This window comes from Elephas maximus, chromosome 4 (genome assembly GCF_024166365.1).
Source record: "Elephas maximus indicus isolate mEleMax1 chromosome 4, mEleMax1 primary haplotype, whole genome shotgun sequence".
Taxonomy (NCBI): Eukaryota; Metazoa; Chordata; class Mammalia; order Proboscidea; family Elephantidae; genus Elephas; species Elephas maximus.
This window is the reverse complement of record NC_064822.1, coordinates 9,258,515-9,278,930: the sequence shown is the minus strand read 5'-3', so window position 1 is coordinate 9,278,930 and position 20,416 is coordinate 9,258,515. Positions and strand designations below refer to the sequence as shown.

The 20,416-nt window shown below is 38.6% G+C and overlaps 1 protein-coding gene across 8 annotated transcripts in view; it reads right to left on the bottom strand.

The window, feature by feature from the left end:
• Positions 1–20,416, bottom strand: part of CREM (cAMP responsive element modulator) — a 477,898-nt gene that overhangs the window by 378,843 nt on the left and 78,639 nt on the right. The window contains exons 1-2 of one of the 8 annotated variants that reach the window (XR_007517470.1): positions 8,515–9,370; positions 3,419–3,454 (exon numbers count right to left, since the gene is read on the bottom strand). The exons of 1 other annotated variant lie outside the window; for it this stretch is intronic. Coding sequence is in view for 5 of the 7 variants with exons in the window: in XM_049885057.1 (XP_049741014.1) it covers positions 3,419–3,454; positions 13,167–13,355 (225 nt within the window). In the remaining 2 variants the exon portion in view is untranslated. Of the gene's footprint in view, positions 1–3,418; positions 3,455–7,771; positions 8,369–8,514; positions 9,371–13,166; positions 13,356–20,416 lie in introns of those variants that run through there. 6 more of the 8 variants (XM_049885057.1, XM_049885051.1, XM_049885050.1 and 3 more) reach the window with 6 other exon arrangements.

Sequence of the window (20,416 nt, the reverse complement as noted above, 5' to 3'; positions counted from 1 at the left end):
TAATGTGGTTTTCAATGTCATTTATTTGTTAAGTAGATATATTTAATTTTTAATAATGGCTGTTTTAACAAAGATCCTGAAAATTTAACAATCGGCTCACTAGGAGTATACAGCAAAGTATATATAAGTTTTTGTATGAGAGACTGACTTGGTTTGTGAACTTTCACTTAAAGCACAATAACAATTAAAAAAAAAAATTTTAAGAATCGGTTCTTGCAAGGCAGTAGGAGCTCGCTACAACACACCACGGAAAAACTTGTAAGTAAGCAGACCATCTCCATTCTGGGAATATCCCAGTTAAGAGATTTGCCTATAGCCTAAATCATGCCTGAAACAGTTACTGACTCTCTTCAAGTGGAGACCCATTACCAGAAAATGACTGAGGCTCTGGAAGGAATCTAGCTCACTAAATTTTCAGTAAAAAAAAATAAATCAATAAACACCAAAGTCCTACTTAAAGCTGGTCTCTCTGAAGAAAGATAATTTTTTTTCCTTATATTTCTTGGGATAATGATACGTTCCTAAGTGTCCATTTAAAATATATTTTTTCTAGTTACAGTGCAATCATATAGCTAAAAGACTCTTAATATTTATTTAGTATTCAGATTGAATACTAAATGTAAGTCCTCAAAGTTTCCTAGTTTATCTTCAAATATTGTCTCTCTACTGCAAGAAACACAGCTTCCTGGGAGAGACAGATGGGTCTGAGGAATGAAGCATGTTTCCACCACCAACACTCCAACTCTGAGGATGTATGGTCCAGAGTTAATGTGGCACTCTGATGAGAGACTACAAAGACATGCTTTCTCAAAGCTAAATGTAAGAAAAAGGTAAAGAATATATATATGTAGGTTATTTAATCCTATAAAAATAGAAAGTAGGGCATTGCTATATTTTAGTAAAATATGCTCAATGAGTAAGAACTGAAATTTTACCGAAGTGGGGGACAAAGCTGTTTTCACCTAAATCACTGCAAACAGCCAAGTGGTCTTAAAAAGTTAGAACAAAAATGAACTATTTGCTCTAAGGTATATGCCAGTCTTTTTTTTTCCCCCTAGAGCTCAAAAATTCAGTGAAACAAAAAAACAAAAAAAACAGGGCTTTGCAAGAATATCATTTAAAGGAGAGTTCTAATACGATTTTTTCTAATACGATTACTAAAAATACCATTATAAGACACTTCTTCCTCCTTCTAAATAGTATAATTTTCAAAACAATGGTGATGAATACCAACTGTGATAAATGTAAGGCTCACCAGCAAAAATCTCTGGCCCTAAATTTGTTTTTGTTACTTCTGACTATACTGTATACACAGATGTCTGCTTCTACTTGATAGTTTTGAAATAGTTAAGAGAATTTAAAAACCAGTTATAAACTGTTAACTTACTAATGGCCTGTTTGTTTTTACATATCTTAATCATATTGTCCTTGGTGATCTGGTGGACCACCGAATACTGCTTTTCTCTTTACCCACACCCAGGGATGAAGGTTAGAGGGTAGTAAAGGTTGAAAGAATGGGACAGCTGGAGGCTACTGGGCTTTCTAAAATGGGAACAACAGGCAGTGACGAATGAGAATTACACATGTCACTGTGTTGACATTTGCAGGCAGCATGGATGCAGACCTTGGTCTAGGGTTGTACTTTCCATTCAAAACATAGCTTACAAAGAAGTACAATAAAATTAACAGAAAGGCACAGAGGGGCTCACTATTCTCTGTGGTTTTGTATATGTTTGCTATTTTCTGTAATATAAAGTTAGCACAGTGCTTACATGATGCACAAGATAGTTTAAGAGTATCCATTGGGGGGAAATATGAAAAAGTGGGGGTGGGTGAGAATACTTCACAGATGAGGAATAAAGTTTATTCACTGGCCTTATTTACTAAAAATGGTTCTAAACAACTTTTGCCTGCTTTCAAAAACCAAAACTACCCTCAAGGACCAAAGTTGGTGCCATGGAAGATAATAAAAAGAATGTGTCATGACCGTTACAAAATCAGCATTCTTTAAAACATTCCGAGCAATGGCTCAGAAAAAAAAAATACCACTTTAAAATGGTAATTTGGAAGGCAATGATACATTTGGATGTATTAGTTCTGGGATCTTAGCTAAAAAACTGGGCTTTAGTACTATTTCTCAGACATAGCATAGAAAAAAAAATTCATTTTATTTCCTTCAACAAAAATCAGAGATTGCACTTCATTAACTCAAGCCAGAACATGAATTAGTATAAATTAGTGTAAATTAATATGAAGTAGTATGAATTTTTTTTTTTTAGTATGAATTAGTAGAAATTTATGTAATATCCCAAAGAATCTATATGATGGTACACTTCTAATGGTCACTAAATGAATATCAATCGATAAATTCCATATATTCAAATATGATCTTATTAGTAAAGTTTAAAAAAAAAAGATATGGGCAAAGAGAATCTCTTTTTTTTCAGGAAATACAAATGTCAAGAAGTTTTATTTTATAAACAAGTTATAAGAAGGTGTTTATTTGAGTTACCTTCAGTTTCCAATATTATGAATTAAGCAGTAATTTCAAAGAGATCAGATCTCTATGGATCCCAGTTTAAAGGACCATGCTCCATTCCTTAATGACATATTCTCACCCTGCACTCTCACAAAGGCCAATTCTTATTCCATCTAACTACTAAAAGTGTCCATATTTATTTTTATTCTAGAATTTCATAGTGTAAACTATCTCTAAAAATAAATGGTCATCACTGGGGGCTTAAAAATCCTGACCAAAGAAAGACACTAAGAAAAAGACGTTCATTCACAAATTATTCCTCAGGTGAGGAACAACTGTAAGTCAGGGACAGCATCTTTTTACCTAAAAAAAAAAAAAAAAAGAAAAAATTTTTTTTTTTTCCGCTAGTGCTGACCCAGCACAGCACGTGGCTGCTTGATGCCTCTCTGTGTACACTGCCAAGTAAAATTGGAACTGGCTAGAGTGTTGCCCATGGTCATCTGGAAAGTTCGTATGAGCAAAATAAGCCACCTTCCTTATGTTGTTGTTGTTGTCAGGTGCCGTCGGGTCAGTTCCGACTCATAGCGGCCTTACAGACTTGTGTTACTATCACTAAGTCTTCAAGTCTTTAACATTAAGTCATGGGAAGCCCCAAGTGGGAAGCCTTTCTGCATAAACCTCCCTTTGGATACTAGTCATCTGGTAACCTGGCACTGCAGAAGCAGAGATCGAATTACAATGTTTCAAATGCTAAATCCTGAGATTAAAAAAAAATTTTTTTTTCAGGTTTAGTATCAAATGTTTCATGGGAAAAGAAAATTCCTAGAACTCTTGATTCTGGCCATTACTTCATACCTCTCTTTAGAAGCTTTAAACACGGTACAGCAGAAAAAGCAATGGGATTTGGAGTCTGGGTTCTAGTCCAGCTCTGCCACTTACCAGCCATGTGACTTGGGGCAAGTTCAGTTTCCTCATCTGTAAAATGGGGATACAGTATCTCATTTAATACTCACAATAAACCCTGTAATGTATGTCAAAGTGTCTAGCACAGTGCCTGGCACATGGTAGGCATTCAGCAAATGTTAGTTCCCTTCCTTGTTCCTTAAATTCTGAAAGACAATGTTCCAAATTATGCTTATACTGTATATTAGTTAAAAGGCACATAACACCCATAAATATATTTTTCCCTGGAGTTTCCCTTCTAACAAACATGGGAAATAGAATGATTGAAATGTATGGCTCATATGCTTATTTTGTTTAAAAATACGCCTATTAAGAAACTTTTAAAGTTTATAATATATTTTGGTATATCCCCTTAGAGTATAAATTATTAAAAGATAAAGTGTCCTTTTCTATGTATATAATCATTTAAAACAGAACCTCAAAGGTGGAGAATCACAAATGACCAAATGGTACATTCTCATCAGACTGGTAATAAGAAAACTAAAAACCCCACAACTCAAAAAGTAGGAAACAAGTAAAGAAATGATAAACCCAGCCAAATGCCTATCTTGATAACTTCCAGAGTGAAAACAACTGATTAACACGCCAAATGATGGTGGTTTTATTTGCTTGTTTGATTATTTATTTATGGAGAGCTCTGTGGTACTGAGCACATTAAGTGAATAAAAACATTTTTATATATGGAGTGCCTACCTTCATATGACATTTCACAGCGTGTCGCTAATCCTAAATGCACCTAAGTAAACAATAGTAGTAACCCAGAAGTCATATTTATAAGGAAGGACTTCTCTCCCTAGCTCCAAGAATAAGCTACTGACTTCGTTTTTTTTTTCTTTTAATCCAATTTTAGATGAAGGTTTACAGAACAAACTAGTTTCTCATTAAACACTTAGTACACACGTTGTTTTATGACATTGGTTAACAACCCCACAACATGTCAACACTCTCCCTTCTTCACTTTGGGTTCTCTATTACCAGCTTTCCTGTCCCCTCCTGCCTTCTCGTCCTTGCCCCTGGGCTAGTGCGTCCCCTTTGTGTCGTTTTGTTTTATGGGCCTATCTAATCTTTGGCTGAAAGGTGAACCTCAGGAGTGACATCATTACTGAGCTAAAAGGGTGTCCAGGGTTTCTCCAAGTCTCCGTCAGGCCAGTAAGTCTGGTCTTTTTTTGTGAGTTAGAATTTCTACATTTTTCTCCAGCTCTGTTCGGGACCATCTACTGTGATCCCTGTGTACTGACTCCATTTCTGTTTCTGGTTCTCTCCATCCCTACTACCACACCAGTGCCCTAAGACTCAAATCAGGCTTGTCCTTGCCAGGTATCCCATACTGCCAAAAAAGTCCCTTCTCCATTGCTCTACTTCTCCATGAAAATTAAATCCTATATAAAAATAAGTATTTAGTCACTGACTTAGCATTTAAGGACTGAAATTTTTCAAAATTTTTATAACTACTATAACAAATAGGCTACATAAAAAAAAAAAAAACTTTTTTTTTAAAGTCATGAAATATTTATAAGTTACGATCTAAGTTATGTAAGTGAAAATCTTAGAGTTAAAAAGTCTATGTAAAAGATGGGAAGTTACGAATAGTGAAATTTAATTAATTAATTTAATGTTAATTAATATTTATATGCTCTATTGTCCCATGAAGATAGTGATGAATATTCTAGAAAAAGTCCATTTTGACTAAAATGATGCCAACTTTATCTTACATATTTTATCAACAGTATGTAGCATGCTATTTAACTCCTGTTACGTTAGTATTAATTTAACTTCCTGTGAATTTTGAGAAGTAATGTGATAAGGTGTGAAGAGAAGTAGACAAAGAGTGTGAAGACCCACACTCATCCACCACCTGCAGCTCTGTAAGGAGAGCTTTACAACCGTTCTCGCCGATGCACACAAGGCAAGTATTATTACACTCATTTACCTCAGTGAGAACGCAGGTAAGGTTCTTCTCCTTTCTTGTATTTAAATATGGTTTCCACATAGAGGCGCGCCCAGATCCTTGACCGTTTGTTAGCTGCTTCTTATTGGTCTCTTGCTGTCCCCTCCCTGTTAGTTTCCTTGATAGCACTTACCACAATTTCTACTCACATGTTTGTAACATTTTTTTTTTAAGTTTACATAAATGCAAAGTATTATCATAATTATTTTGCTGGGCAACATGTTAACATAGACAAACAAAACAGCAAAGTGAAACATTTATCTCAGATTATATTTCACTAAAAATTTTTTCAAAAATGGTGGGAAAACAGCATAATGGCAATTGCGCTAAACCTTCCATATGCTCTGCAGTTTTATAGAAATGTAAGAGATCGCTTTTCATTTCCAACATGATTGTAACATGCTTTGCTGGTCACTTCAAGAAGCCGTTATAACCTGATCTGAACCATTCTTTGATGTGGAAATTTCCACACAAAAATCATTTCCAGCAGCTTCCTTTCACAAAGGTGACATATATCCTTGTTATTGTGCATCAAACACTAAGATACTATTTTCCAAACTTGAATTCAGAAATCTAGACTAAATCAAACTTAAGATTCAGAATCTAAAAGACACGTAGTTATGCTCCTAACATAACCAGCCTATGAATAAAGCCAAGAACTATTTTTAATAAAAATTTATACTCAACAAAATAAATAATATAATCCTATAAACTATTTTTTTATAAACTATACATATTTTCTTTTCATATTGGATTCTATGACCCTATAGGTTAATGCATCATTTTTGTTAGAAGCCTGATTTTAGTCTAGATAGAGTTTTTCAAATTATAAGTTGCAGACCATTAGTGGGTCATAAAATCAATCTCATGGGTCAATAATAGCTAAAAAAGAAAGAAAAAAAGAACAAAAGAGAACAGAGAGCAAGGTATGACTATATCGTGTGTAGTTAAGGACATGCTATTTTTGAAACTTGTTTTATTTAAATACAGGGCACACACACAGCTCTATGGCCATCAGGATGCAAAAAGTGGGTCATGGTCAAAAAGTCTGTGAACTACTGATCTAGATGGATCAGTCCACTGCGGGGAGGGGGGGCAGAACAGGGTATCCCAGGCCTGGCTCCTAAAGCTGCTCCGCTGCACCTCAGATGCAAGGGGCCTCTTTAATCCTCTGCTCTTTTGGCGCCTATTTAAAAAAAAGAAACACCAAAAAACAAGGAAATAATGACATTCTTTTTCACTGCCAAGTAGCATTTCAAATACCACTGATTTTGTGAGAACTGGCTAGCTTTTAAAAATAATAACAATTTCTGTTTCAGCATTTTGAAAATTGGGAAGGGCAAATCATGTAGAAGCATCATTGATACACCTCTTCACTGATGGTCTGCTCATTCCAGGAACACAAAATGTACAAAAAAGCTCATTTATTTACAAGCAATGGCAAAATTTTCATGCAAATTTTTACCTTCAAGTTTCATGTGAGCATTCTCAGAGTATTTTAAAATCATTTTATTTTACTTCTGGTTAGAATTCTCTCTCATGCTTAGACAAGTCAGATGGTAAATGGGAATTAATGGTTCGGTAAAGACAGATATAAACTTAATAACTTTAAGAAAATAAATATCTGCACAAAAATGCCCTTTGGTTCTAAGAATCATACGACATGCAGTGTTTTAGGTTACGTTCATTTTTATCTTGTAATAAACTTGTAAATTGAGAGCATCTGCAACCTATAGCATCTCGGTAACTTCACAAAAACTCTTCTTTGAGAAAAACAACAGCTCCTCAAGACAACTAAAGAAACAGTTTAACCCAAATTTTACTTGCTTGGGGTGTGTTGTGTGTAAAATGCTGCATTTAAATACTCAAGACAATCGAATGTTACTACCCAGGAAGAGGACTGAGACCCACTAACTCTGGAGAGCTCTGTGGTCACGCTGCTCCGAATCACGCGCTCCTGCTGAATTCAACTGCAAATTCAGTAACGGGTTATAAACAAGACACCACCGCATACACAACATTGCAGCCACATAAAGGGCACTAGCGACAAAATCCTTCACAGTCACTATCTGAAAAATGACTAAGAACACCAGCCCCTGTACTAGCAGCCGTGCCGGCCGCTAGTGCGAGCACCGAGGCCGAGGGACAGTGCCAAGGCCGGCACTTCCCTGCCTGAGCACTGGAGGGCGCTCTCCACCACACGCTCTCGGCGGCCAAGGCAGGGCGAGGAAGCCCTCCGGCTGCGGCCGCGGGCCCTCCGGCCCCCGTGCGGGAGGCTCGCCCGTAGCCGAGACGCCGGCCAGACGGCGCCGGGGGTCCCGCCGGGCACGCACTGCAGGCTGCAGGCTCAGGAGCCGGAGCCCCGCCGAGCAGCCACTTACCTCCTGGGCAGGGGTGGCGGCGAGGCTCACGAGCAAGCTCCTCGGGCTGAGGGCGCCCTCGGAGAGGCGTGACGAGCCGCCGAGCGACTCTCAACCTGTCGGCAGCGCTTGACAGCGCGGAGCGACGCAGAACGGAACCGGCTAAATCACGGCAGGACTCGGGGCTGACGTCAAGTGCAGCTCGCTCGGCGTTTCACTTCGCCACTTCCCCGCCGAGACGCGGTGCCAGGAAACGTGGTGACGTCAGCCCTCTGAACTCCGTGCGCGGAGAACAGGCCCTGTTCCACCCGGAGGAAGGGAGGCAGGAGCCGCGCGGCCAGCCGCAGCCCGCCGGGCTTTCCCAGTCCGCGCCCCGCCATCGAATCCCAAGCTTAGCTTTTTTTTTTTTTTTTTTTAACAACTTGAACAGTCTGTATCTTTAACTTGCAGCTGGACTGAATTTGCAACAGGTCGCTGATGAAGTAACAGCTTGTTTTAGTAGGCTAGAATGGCGGGGCGGGGGAGGAGGAGAGCGGGCGCGGAGAGAGAGAGACTGCTGCCTTGAACTCTGAGCAGAGAAGCCAGGACACGGACATGTCTCAGCCGAGGGAGCTGAACCTATACAGACACAGATCCAGGGGAACTCCTTACTACTGCCAGAAAGTTAACACTTTTAGAAACACGCAGACGTAATAACAATCTTTTCTAGAACTTCAAAAAAAAATCTGCAGAATTAATTTAAGACCCCTCTCGAAAATTCTTACCTGTTTCCTCTCCGGTTACAGCCATGATGGGCTCCTGCATACAGAAGTGTCTTGTTTCCTTATCACAGCTCAACATCAAATGTTCCAAACTAGCAAGCATGTGCAGGGTAAGTAGAAGTATTGACATCACAATGACATCACTAGCCTATCACTGCCATCAATCTGCTTTGTCACAGCACAGCTCACTGAAACCAAAGCCCTATAAAAACTCTTCTCATAATAAACCATTTGAATGTCCTCATTCTTCATTTTCACAGAGAAATCCGATGAGATGGGCTCTGGCAAAAAATGTCTCATTAGCGTAGAAAGTAACATGCTTCTTTCTAACGGGGCTACTACTTTATTCCTGCTGTGTTTCAGGTTTCTAGGTGAACACAGGAGGAAACAATAATGCATGTTTTCCTAACTCACAGGAAGAGAAAAAAGTACTTAGAGGTTTAAATTTCAGGGATTAAAAAAAACAAAACTGACAATCACCACGGAAGGACTAAGGTATTCCACACACAGGTCTGTTCACCAGGTAGAAAAAAGCCAGCCACTGCCCATCGCTTAGAACATCTTTAATTGCTGAACCACTTGCTATAACACTATAGAACCCAGCTGCTCCTATGCTGATAACTTGTTAATTTCACTAGAAGGATGTAGATAATGAAATTAAAAAAAAAAAATCCCTGTACCAGTGAAGTATTACATTCTATAGCCTTCTTCCATAAACATTACATTGAACCATCTGCAGCTGCTAGGATTGTCTTTTTGGGCCACAAGACAGCAATTTCCTGTGCTCCAGCCTAATACATTATTTTAGCAGATCAAACCCCCTTGAAAAGAGCTTTGTGATTTTTTTTAATTCATAAATAAATCATAATTAGTATTAGGAAATCTGTTTCAAGTTTCAGAAAGATCACAGTGATTTTTATCTCGATATTTTTCTAAATTGGTACTTAGGTGTTCAGTAAACATCAGTGTAAAAAAGGGTAGAGGAAGGTGGGGAAGAAGGTGGGTTGCTTAGTGACTTCTGCTATGAGTTAAGTAGTAATAGACTCCCTGGACCAGTTATATTCAGTTAACCAGCACATGGAACTAGTAACATTTTCACAAAGGGTAAGTATTTCACTTTCATTCATAAATGTTTGTGAACATTTATCATATGCCAGGGACTGTGCTAGGTACCAGGGAAACAGGGACAAATAAAATACCCTGATTCTTGTCCAATCAGAACTACCATTGAGTGCAGGACAGAGTTAAAATACAGTGTGCAATGGGAACTCAGAGGGGTTACCTAACCAGATTTGGAGGATCAGGGAAGGCTTCCTGGAGGAGGTGCCATCTAAGAGGAAACCCAAATAATGCGTAAGACTGGGGAAAGTTTCTGTTTGAGTAAACAGCCATGTGTGAAGGCCCTAGAGAGGAGAGGGGAGGGTGGCAGCCACATCAGAGGAAAGGAAAGAAACCCAGCATATAGCTGCCTACACCTAAGCTGAGTTGTGAGCCACATTAAGGATTCTGAACTTTGTCTAGCAGTAATAGGCACCCACTGAAGGGTTTTGAGCAGGATGTGATTATGTACCATTGCCCTGAAGAACAGAGAGTATAACAGAGAAAGGGAAATGTTGGAGGCAGAGGCTTCTGTTTTTAAGAAATAGTAGTAGTTCCCAGAATCGTTGGGAGGGATGAAGGAAGAAAGAAATGTGAGTGGAACTTGCAGAAATAATTCCCAAAAGACTGGGTAGGCCAAGAAGGCAGCTGCGTCTCTGGCCTGAAGAGGAAGCTCAGGAAGCTGCCCTGCTACAACCAGCCTCGGGGCAGCCCCCTGGCAGACTGGAGTCTGCGGCGGGGATCTAGGGCAGAGTGGATGGCGGCCTGGCCTAGGATAATGATACTGGGGATTGGACAGCCATGAGGAGGCTACTGACCTGGGGGAAGAATCCACAAGGTGGATGTGGATGGCGAAGCGTTGGGAGAGGAAAGGATGACACCCAGGTTTCTGGCTTGAAGCAACAGGATAGGTAGTGGTACATCACTGAAATAGGGTAAATAAAAGGAGATTTGGGGTGGACAAGTGGAGCTGAGTTTTGGACTTAAGGAGTCAGAGATGGGTGTGGGACATCCAAGTAGCTGGTTGGAGTCAGGGGCATAGTCACATTAACTGAAGCCATGAGAGGGGATGAGGGCATCCAGGGAGAGTTTATCCAGTCAGGTGGGAAGAGGGCCGCAGATGCCATCCTGAGGAACACTGCTCACAGCTAGGAACTAGGCAGAGGGAGATCAACCCAGCAAAGGAGGCTGAGAGAGAGAAACAAGGAGAATGCCCTACTGGGGAAGTGAAGGCGGCGGCAGTCAACAAGGTCAAATACTCCAAAGAAGCCATCAAGTTTAGGACTGCAAAGTCACCAATAAAATGGATGTGGCCCTTTCATGTGAGGACGGTGAGAGGGTGGAAGGTGGACAGGAAGTAAGTGGTATCTCTAAGTTCAGAAAGGCAAGACAGGAATGTTCATCTCCCTGCTGGCAGTGGTGGGTGGTTAACACAGAACTGGTGCTCCAGGCCACCATTATTAGAGACAGAGAGGAAGAGGACTAAAGACTGAAAGGCAAGAAACAAAGCCTCACTACTTGGGTGTGATATACACATTCGCATATTACCACAGACTGATTCACGGAAAATCAACAGAATATTAGATGGATAAAATAACTTAAAAAAAATCAGTGACGTTTCTCTACACAAACAATAGCTAACCAGAAAATGTAACTGAAAAATAAGGTACCACTCAGATAAAAAAAAAAACAGCAGTAAAAACCATTAAGCATTAAGGAATTAACTAAACAATGAATATGCAAGATGTCTACAGAGAAAAATATTAAACTGTTAAAAGAGTAAAATAAGATCTAAATGAAGAGACATTCTATGTTTTTGAATAGGTCAATTTCACATATTATAAAGGCTATGGTCTCCCTGAATTAATCCATAAATTAAATGCAAGTTCACCTTTGGTTTTCTTTTTATTATTATTTAAATTTTTTTTAGAAAGTCAAATTTATTCCAAAGTACATATGAAAGAATGGTAGTTCACAAAGAGCTAAATCAGCGATTAAAAAAATAAATAAATAAAAAGACAAAGAGGAGGAACTTGTATGAAATAACAAGACAGTATGGCATCGACAAAGAAAACGTGATCAACGGTGCAGAATAGAGTTTTGAGGCAGAGTCAAGTATATGTGATAACCTATTTATAATTAAGGTTACTCCCATAAATTCATGGAGAAAGGAGGAAATTGGCTCCAAGATACAAACACTATATACCAAGGTGGACCCCAGCTGGATTAAAAATCTAAACATGAAAGGTAAAACTAAGCTAGTAGACAATAACGTAAACAAATACCTTTGTGACTTGTAGGAGAAAAAGACTTCTTAAATAAAACTCCAAAAGCACAAGCCTTATATGTATACTATTTATGTAAAACCGAATAACTGTAAAAATTTTCTTTGCTGCTAAAGAATCAAGTTTGCTGTGGATTTTCCATTACAGTATTGGGTAAGTACTATGCATTTTTTACCCCATAAGTGCTACCACTTCAGTTCTATATATACTTTTATCATATTCTACAGTAACCCCAGTAACCCCCCAAATATGGGAAGATTAAAGCTAATTAAGGGATTCACAAATTGTAATCTACTTTCTTATATACATGTAAGACTTTGAAACTAAAAAAAAACTAATATTATTATTCTTAAAATTAGTAATATATTGTATGTCCTAAGCAAACAGATCAAGAACAGAATTCAATTAAAACATAAGATTTTTGAACGTTGTATTAAACACACCTATTCTAGTTACCATAAGCACAAATGAATTAACTTAAAATAATATATAACTCAAATCTAACTGAAATCTTAACCTACTGCTATTGAGTCCAACTTACAGCAACCCTATGGGACAACTGTCCCATAGGGTTTCCAAGGCTGTGATCTTTACAGGAGCAGGCTGCCACATCTTTTTTTCTGCAGAGCAGCTGGTGGATTTGAACTGCTGAACTTTCAGTTAGCAGCCAGGTGCTTAACCACTGCGCCACGAGGGCTCCTTACAGTACATGAAATCTTAGGTAACCCTAAAAGCTTCGGGATACATTACAACTGTTTTCACTATTGTCAGTTCCCATAAGAGCTAGAATGGGTACCTCAGAATTCAAATATACTAAGAGTGGCCTAAAGAAAAATCAGCATTTGTGTGGAAAGGAGTTGTCTGGAAATGAGACTTGAGCGTAACAGCTGGTTAAAAAAGCCAATTCAGTGCATCATGGACGAATGCTTACGTCTTCATGGATTAGAGAATGCTAGAAATATATTTGGGATATTTACTTAATCAAAATATCCGTTCATGTTTGCAACTCCCTTTTTCCAACATCCTGCACTAAATTTAACTCTCTTTACAGCCGTAAAATCTGTTAAAAAGTAAAACCCACGTCATTATTTAACTTGCTGTTTAATGTACTAAATTAAATTAACATACTAATCCAGCCTTTTAAGTGCCTCCCATGCACCCCCCCCGCGAAAATCTACTTCCTGTGTATTTCAGAAAACTATAAAATCACCACTAAATGGCGTGAGGTACTAACCCACGGTATTCTAAATGTATTAGATTAATGAACTATACCTTGAACAACAACCTGGCTGCCTGGGACAAAGAACTGCTGTGTGCCATCGGGTGACTGTGCTGCGTACTGTACAATTGTAGCACCTGGTGGAGGAGCTCCTGAATTTGTCATTGTTAATGCCTGGAGTCCCTGAACACCATCAGGTCCTGGGTTAGAAATCTGGATTGTTCCACCTTGCGCTATAGCAACTTAACAGAAAAAGAAAAAAAATATTAGAGAATTTTGAGATTCATGGTTAATAATCCCATACTGGGGGAATACACTCTGGGTCTCTGTATTGCCATTGCCTCTCATGTCCCAATTACCCTTATTTCTCTCCCAGATTGGTAAAGACCACCAGTTTCCTCATGGGGCAATACTTGGAAAAAGCTCTTAAACACTTGGAAATATTTTTATATTCAGAACTGCTTGAAATTCATAGAATCCACAGAGTGTTCCTGCTCCCTGGCACCCACCCAACTGAATTACAGATGAAGAGGGAAGATGCTGAAGGATCCAACTTCTGAGTTTTCTCCATTCTCTCAGGTGCCTTTAGTCATAAACAACACTCTTCCAACATTTAAGAAATGGTCCATGAGATTTCCTTTTGAGCATCACAATTACAGCAAATTTATGACTTCATTCAGCTAAGTATTTTTCTAATTTTTCATCAAAAAAAGTAGCTCTTAAAGGAATAAATATTACATACTTCAGTTTTAAAGCTCAAGTCTACAAAACTGTGACCTTTACCATCTTGACTATGGCAGGAGAATCCTGGAATATAAAATGTTAAGTTGGAAAAGACCTTAAGAGGTAACGTTATTCAAAGAATTTGTGCTACAATATTTACCTCTGCAAAGAGTCTGGATAACGACAGATACGGCAGCAAATACATGAGGCTGACTTTCTCTGAATACCGACATTTGCCAGTCATGTTTAAAAGGAACATTAGCTTAAAGTTTCAAAGACTAACTGATCAAATGTTTTAAATTTTCACTATAACTGACAAGTAAGTACTGTTCAAAATATCTGAGGGGTCTGTACACTTTAACATGAGGACTTCATGTTGTAATTTTACACACTAGAAACTAGTAGAAACAAGGGCTATACTTTTTTTTTTTTTAAGTCATATATAAAGTAGCTAACTAGGCTATAATGAAGACAAAGAAAAAGACACACCATCAGTATAACACGACACAATGTAAATGCCTGATAAGAATGTTATGTTGTTGTTAGGTGCCCCCCCAGTTGGTTCTAACTCATAGCAACCCTATCTGTGTACAACAGAACCAAGGAAACACTGCCCCGTCCTGCGCCGTCCTCACAATCGTTGCTATGTTTGAGCCAAAGAATGTTATAGTAGTCTCTAAAATATACTGTGAATATACTCATTCCCAAACATTTAAATGACATCTCAGCAAAAGACCAAGGAACCCTGGTGGCACAGTGTTTAAAGCACTCAGCTGCTAACCGAAAATGGTGGTTTGAACCCACCAGCCGTTCTGCAGGAGAAAGATGTGGCAGTCTGCTTCCGTAAAGATTTACAGCCTTGAAAACCCTACAGGGCAGGTCTACTGTGTCCTACAGAGTTGCTAGGAGTCTGAATTGACTCCACGGCAGTGACTTTCGTTTTGGGTTTTAAGCAAAAGACCACTTAGGTGATGACCCCATAGGATAAGCCTGTCAGAGCTGTGGAAAAAGTAACAACAAATCTTCAGTTCTTTGACCTACGGTTCCAGAGCCTAACGGAAATATGGATAAACATTTTTAAAAAGATCTCAACACAGATGCATTCTCTGCATTTTAGTTCACTGACAGGCCATATTATAATACGAGTGACAGAAACCCAAGAATCAGTTACAGAATGTCAACAGTGCCAAAACTGAGAAACCCTGGGGTACTGTTACTGCATCTGGCTTATCTGGACCATTATATTCTGCTCAAATTTTAAAAACAGGGTTTCAACGTGAGTCTCCAAAAATTTTCAAGGGTCTCAAGATTTACCCTGTACAATAAAGGGGTTTGGGAGAGATCTAACTATGTCTAACTTTTTAAGAGAAAACCAAAAAAAACCCATTGCCGTCCAGTTGATTCTGACTCATAGCGACCCTACAGGACAGACTAGAACTGCCCCACAGAGTTTCCAAGGAGCACCTGTGGATTCGAACTGCCAGCCTTTTGGTTAGCAGCCGTAGCACTTAACCACTAGGCCACCAGGGTTTCCACTTCTTAAAAGAGAAGTATGAAAAAGACAAGAGGTATTGCTTTCTTGGCTCTTCACGGCTGGACATGAATGAATTTCCTATGTTGTCATATACCTGAATGCGTATTCTCAGCTGACAATTAGTTGAATGTGATAGAAAGCGTGCTTTACAAAGCACAGCCACAGGCAGTGTAACCACAAGGGTTAGGTTTTTGGCATCATTTCAGCAAAAGGTCTAAAACACAGCAGGCATTCACAGATAGGATGAATGAATGGCTATCATTTCCTCAAGGTGGACTATACTATAACCAATTTAAGCCACCTGTGAACCTAGTAGGGTTAAATGAAGTTTGATATCAAATTCTAAATACAGAGCTTCATTTTTCAACTCTAATACAAATATCAAGTTTTTAGATTAGTAAATCTGAGGTGAGAGCAGCTGCTTCAAAGATATGAACGATGAAATATGTAGATAACAAAGACCCTTTTTTTCTTTTTCAGTAATCTTTCCCCATAATTCCAACGAAAACTTTTTTCTTCTTTTCACTGTGAAAAGCCATTCCTCTTGTAGCTTTTAACTTCTGGTCAAGTCATTATGTAATTAGATGTGGGAAACAAAAGCTAAACACACACATACACACGTGCACATACACACACATTGGCTCAAGAGGAAAAATGTCCCTACAGATAAGTCTCATAATTTAGCTTAGCTTTTATTTTTGTACAGAAGGCACTTTTGGATTCTGGCATTATCAAATGACAGAGGACCTTCCCATTCAAAATGTTCTCTCTTGTTTGACAGTAAACAAGATTCCTTAATGCTTCAGGATATTAGGAATAGGCTTTCTGTGTGTGTGTGTTGAAAAGAGTTGAAAATAAAATTTTTAGGTTACAAAATATTCAAAGACAGCATAATATGTTTTCAGTAAACATATATCAAATTAAGCAGTAGAAAAAATTAAATTAACTGAATGAGTTTAGTCATATGTCTTTTGCTTTAATTATTTAAGAAATTATGGAAAATTTCTAGCCAACATAAAAGTAGAGAGAATTTTGTATCATCTGTTTTTCCTGCCCACTTGCCCTCGAACGTTTATTTATTTTTTGGAGTTTTTAAAAACAAATCGTAGACACCATATCTGACCTATCATTCTTAAATAAAGTGATTGGTCCTTATCGAGGCCATTAGTGAGTAAGGAAAACCAAATACCTTTGTACTTCTTACTAATCTTACTTTGAGGACCTAACGTTTCGTAATGCTTTTCTGGGTTGACACGTGCAACTAAGGCATAAAGGTTTATACCCATGGCCGTATCCATTTTTGTTTGTAGCAATGGGGGTCCATATAGACCTGTGGATATTGACTGGGTCTCAAGCAGAGTAAATGTTGTTGTTTTTTTTAGACTATATGCATAACTTAATTTCTCCCATGAGTAATCCTTAACAATATTAGTTTCATAAACTGAATTAAAATTGAACAACTAGATTATAAACCAAGCTTGTTGCCGTCGATTCCAGCTTATAGCAACCCTATAGGACAGAGCAGAACTGCCCCATAGTGTTTCCAAGAGTGTGATCTTTATGGAAGCAGACTGCCACATCTTTCTCCTGGGGAGTGGCTGGTGGGTTCAAACCGCCGACCTTTCAGGTAATAGCTGAGCGCCTAATCACTTCACCACCAGGGATCCTTAGCTAGATTATATAGTCAATTAAACTCTACTTCAATTTCCATTATTAATTGACTCAAACCTGTTAGTACATCATCTGCTTGACCAGCAGTGGGTACAGGTTAGGTTCTACTGCCCTCCTTGCTCTGGGAGCTCCCTAAATAACACTTCTCCACTCAACATCTCAGGTGGGCTATACTCTGTAGGTCACTCTGCACCCACTGGTTCAATGCTGAACACGGTGACCTTAAATTTAGAATGAGTTAGTCTAAGAAAGGGCCACATGAACCAGAGACTACATTAACCTGAGACCAGAAGAACTAGATGGTGCCTGGCTACAATCAATGACTGCCCTGACAGGGAACACAACAGAGAACCCCTGAGGGAGCAGGAGAGCAGTGGGATGCACATCCCAAATTCTCATAAGAATTAATGGTCTGACTGAGACTAGAAGGACCCCGGTGGTTACGGCCCCCAGACCTTCTGTTGGCCCAGAACAGGAACCATTCCCGAAGCCAACTCTGCAGACATGGATTGGACTGGACAATGGGTTGGAGAGGGATGCTGGTGAGGACTGGGCTTCTTGGATCAGGTGGACACTTGAGACTATGTTGGCACCTCCTGCCTGGAGGGGAGATGAGAGGGTGGGGGTGGGGTTTGAGGCTGGCGAGATGGAGACAAAAAGAGAGAATGGAGGGAGAGAGAGAGCGGGCTGTCTCTTTAGGGGGAGAGAAACTGGGAGTGTGTAGCAAGGTGTACATGGGTTTTTGTGTGAGAGACTGACTTGATTTGTAAACTTTCACTTAAAGCACAATAAAAATTATTTTAAAAAATGAGTTAGTCTAAATAGAAAAAGTGTAAAAAATTAATTTGCTGAGTACATTTCTACTGTTAGTTTTAGCTGGTTACACAAATTATATATATATATACACACAAATTATATATATATATAAAATATACATGTCCTTATATAATCAAGTATGGCTTTCCACACCCAATTCACCACATACAATGATAAGCAGGATGGCATCACATTGACTAGTCTAGACAATAAGTTCTAAAAAAGTTCTTGGGACACAAACTGTGTTTAAAAATTCGCTACTTCTACTATTAATTACCATTGGGCACTTCTCACAATAGCTATTAATATGATTAAAGGAAATATTACTATGGGAGAAAAATTCAACAATTTTGATAAAAAAGTTTCATTTAAACAGTAATTATTTCAAAGTTCTGCATAATTAGTAAAGAAGGAAGAAGAGAAAAACAAGAGTGGAAGACTTAAAAAAAAAAGCTGATGACCAAATAAAGAAGGAATAGAATTTTTATAAATGAAGATTTTCTCTGAGTTCCTTTTACTTGATGCTAACATCTTTTTAACTCTAAACCTGTAGATATAAACTAGTTCAAATACATAAACATGGAAATGTCTAATTCCAATTTAAAACCACCCTCATTCCAAATTGCAATGAGAAGATTCACAAATGAAACCTCACTGCGTTAACTTTAAAAAGAAATGCAGGCCTTTTTTCCAGTGACTTCTCAGCTCTAAATTCAAAAAGTGAGCACAAAACAGAACCTGTGAGTGTCTGTGCCTTAAAAGCCAAGAGGTACATACAGCAGACAGAAAACTAAAACAGCATCACTACAGCTCAGAAGCCAGGAGCCCTGGTGGTGCAGTGGTTAAGAGGTCGGCTGTTAACCCTAAAAGCCGGTGGTTCAAATCCACGAAAACACTATGGGGCAGTTCTGTTCTGTCCTACAGGGTCATTATGAGTCAGAATCAACTTAACAGTGATGGTTTTTGTTTTTCGTTTAGGTACCTAGTATGTTTGCTTTGAAGCAGTTAGCTTGGAGGATTGTAAGTGAAGCAGCTGTGTGTACTTTCTAATGTGTATGCCTGTCATGTGCAAATCCCTTTATGAAGAAATGGAATTGGTGTTTATTCATATGAGTCTCCAGAGGATTATGAATTCTTTAAGCAGTCCACAAAGTTCACAGACATCTTTTCATAATGGTAGATTTTGGATTGGCCCACTTACCTTTAGTGTATAAGAATTCCAGTAAAGACGAGTTAATAGAGACTCATTCTAATAAGGTTCTTAGTAAAATATGGTAGGAGCAAGCAGAGAGACCAGGGATATGTAGGAAAACATAGTCTTGGATGATAGACAGTTCTTAATTGGTATTGGAGGGAGCTGGATACAGTAAGGTGAGGGATAAAAGAAAACATTTTGGCTTTAGAGAAAATTTAATGAGTAAAGAGACCATCAAATGTTTCAATTTCTTCAGTTGCTTTTATAAATTCACTCTCATTTGGTGCATATTTTAAATGTCTTATGCACCAAGTAACATTCTTTGCATTTTCTATGACCACCTGAGCCACCATCCTGATTCTTTCATAGATAATCTCCTGAGAAACAACAGATTTTCTCTGACTATAATCACTTACTAACCATACGACAAACCTACCACTACTATCTGTCCCTCCAGGGAAGACTGCAAGTGAAGCTACCTACCTGGTGTTGCAATAATGAATCCCTGCCTATTTTATGTTTCTTACCCCCAGGGAGTAAGTAACCTATTCCAACTTCCATTGTTTAGTTTTTGTGATTAAAAAAAAGGTGAAAATAATGAAGCCAACTTCTGTCAAATATCTAACTTTCAACTATTTAAAAATGTAATTGTTTATATATGACAAAACCTATTATTTTAATTTTATTTCAACTTTGACACATATTTAGTTCTTTTTGTTTTAAACTCCAACTAACTATCAAATTAAAGAATTAATCTAAAAGGATAATTTTTTAAAAGAAAAGAAAACAAAGTTTGGGGGAAAGTTATCATAGATAAAAGTTGAACAAAGAATTAAACCTAAAATAAGTTTTTGCGATAAAAGGTCATGAAAGGGTCTCAAAAATAGGTACATATAAATGCAGCAGGAATTCTCTATATAGTCCAGCAAAATAAGCTTCACTAAGAACCAAAGACGAGGCGTAGTGAGGTAGGGACGGGGCGGGGGCACTTACTCCCAGGTGCAAGTTCAAGGGGGTGCCAGGCTAGGCGCAGAACGGCAGTCCATGGCGCCACAACTATGAAAGGCACCTGACTAAGGCAGCTGGACGAGAGGGGTAAGGCCTTTCTGCTGGTTTCTGCTGACACATCACCATCAGTGTCTACTCATCCTGAGACTGCAGGGGAGGACAACTTAGCTATTGCCCCTGGGTGCTCCTTACTCTTGCTATGCCTCTGAAGGGACGCCAGTAATTGTTTCTATTTCTAGATATTTAGGTACAACGTGAAAGCAAGCATTAATAGCTGTTAAGTTATTGCTAGCAAGACATGATCACTGAAATAGATCTTGTGTAAGTATATATTTACCCTTCAGTTAAAGTTAAAT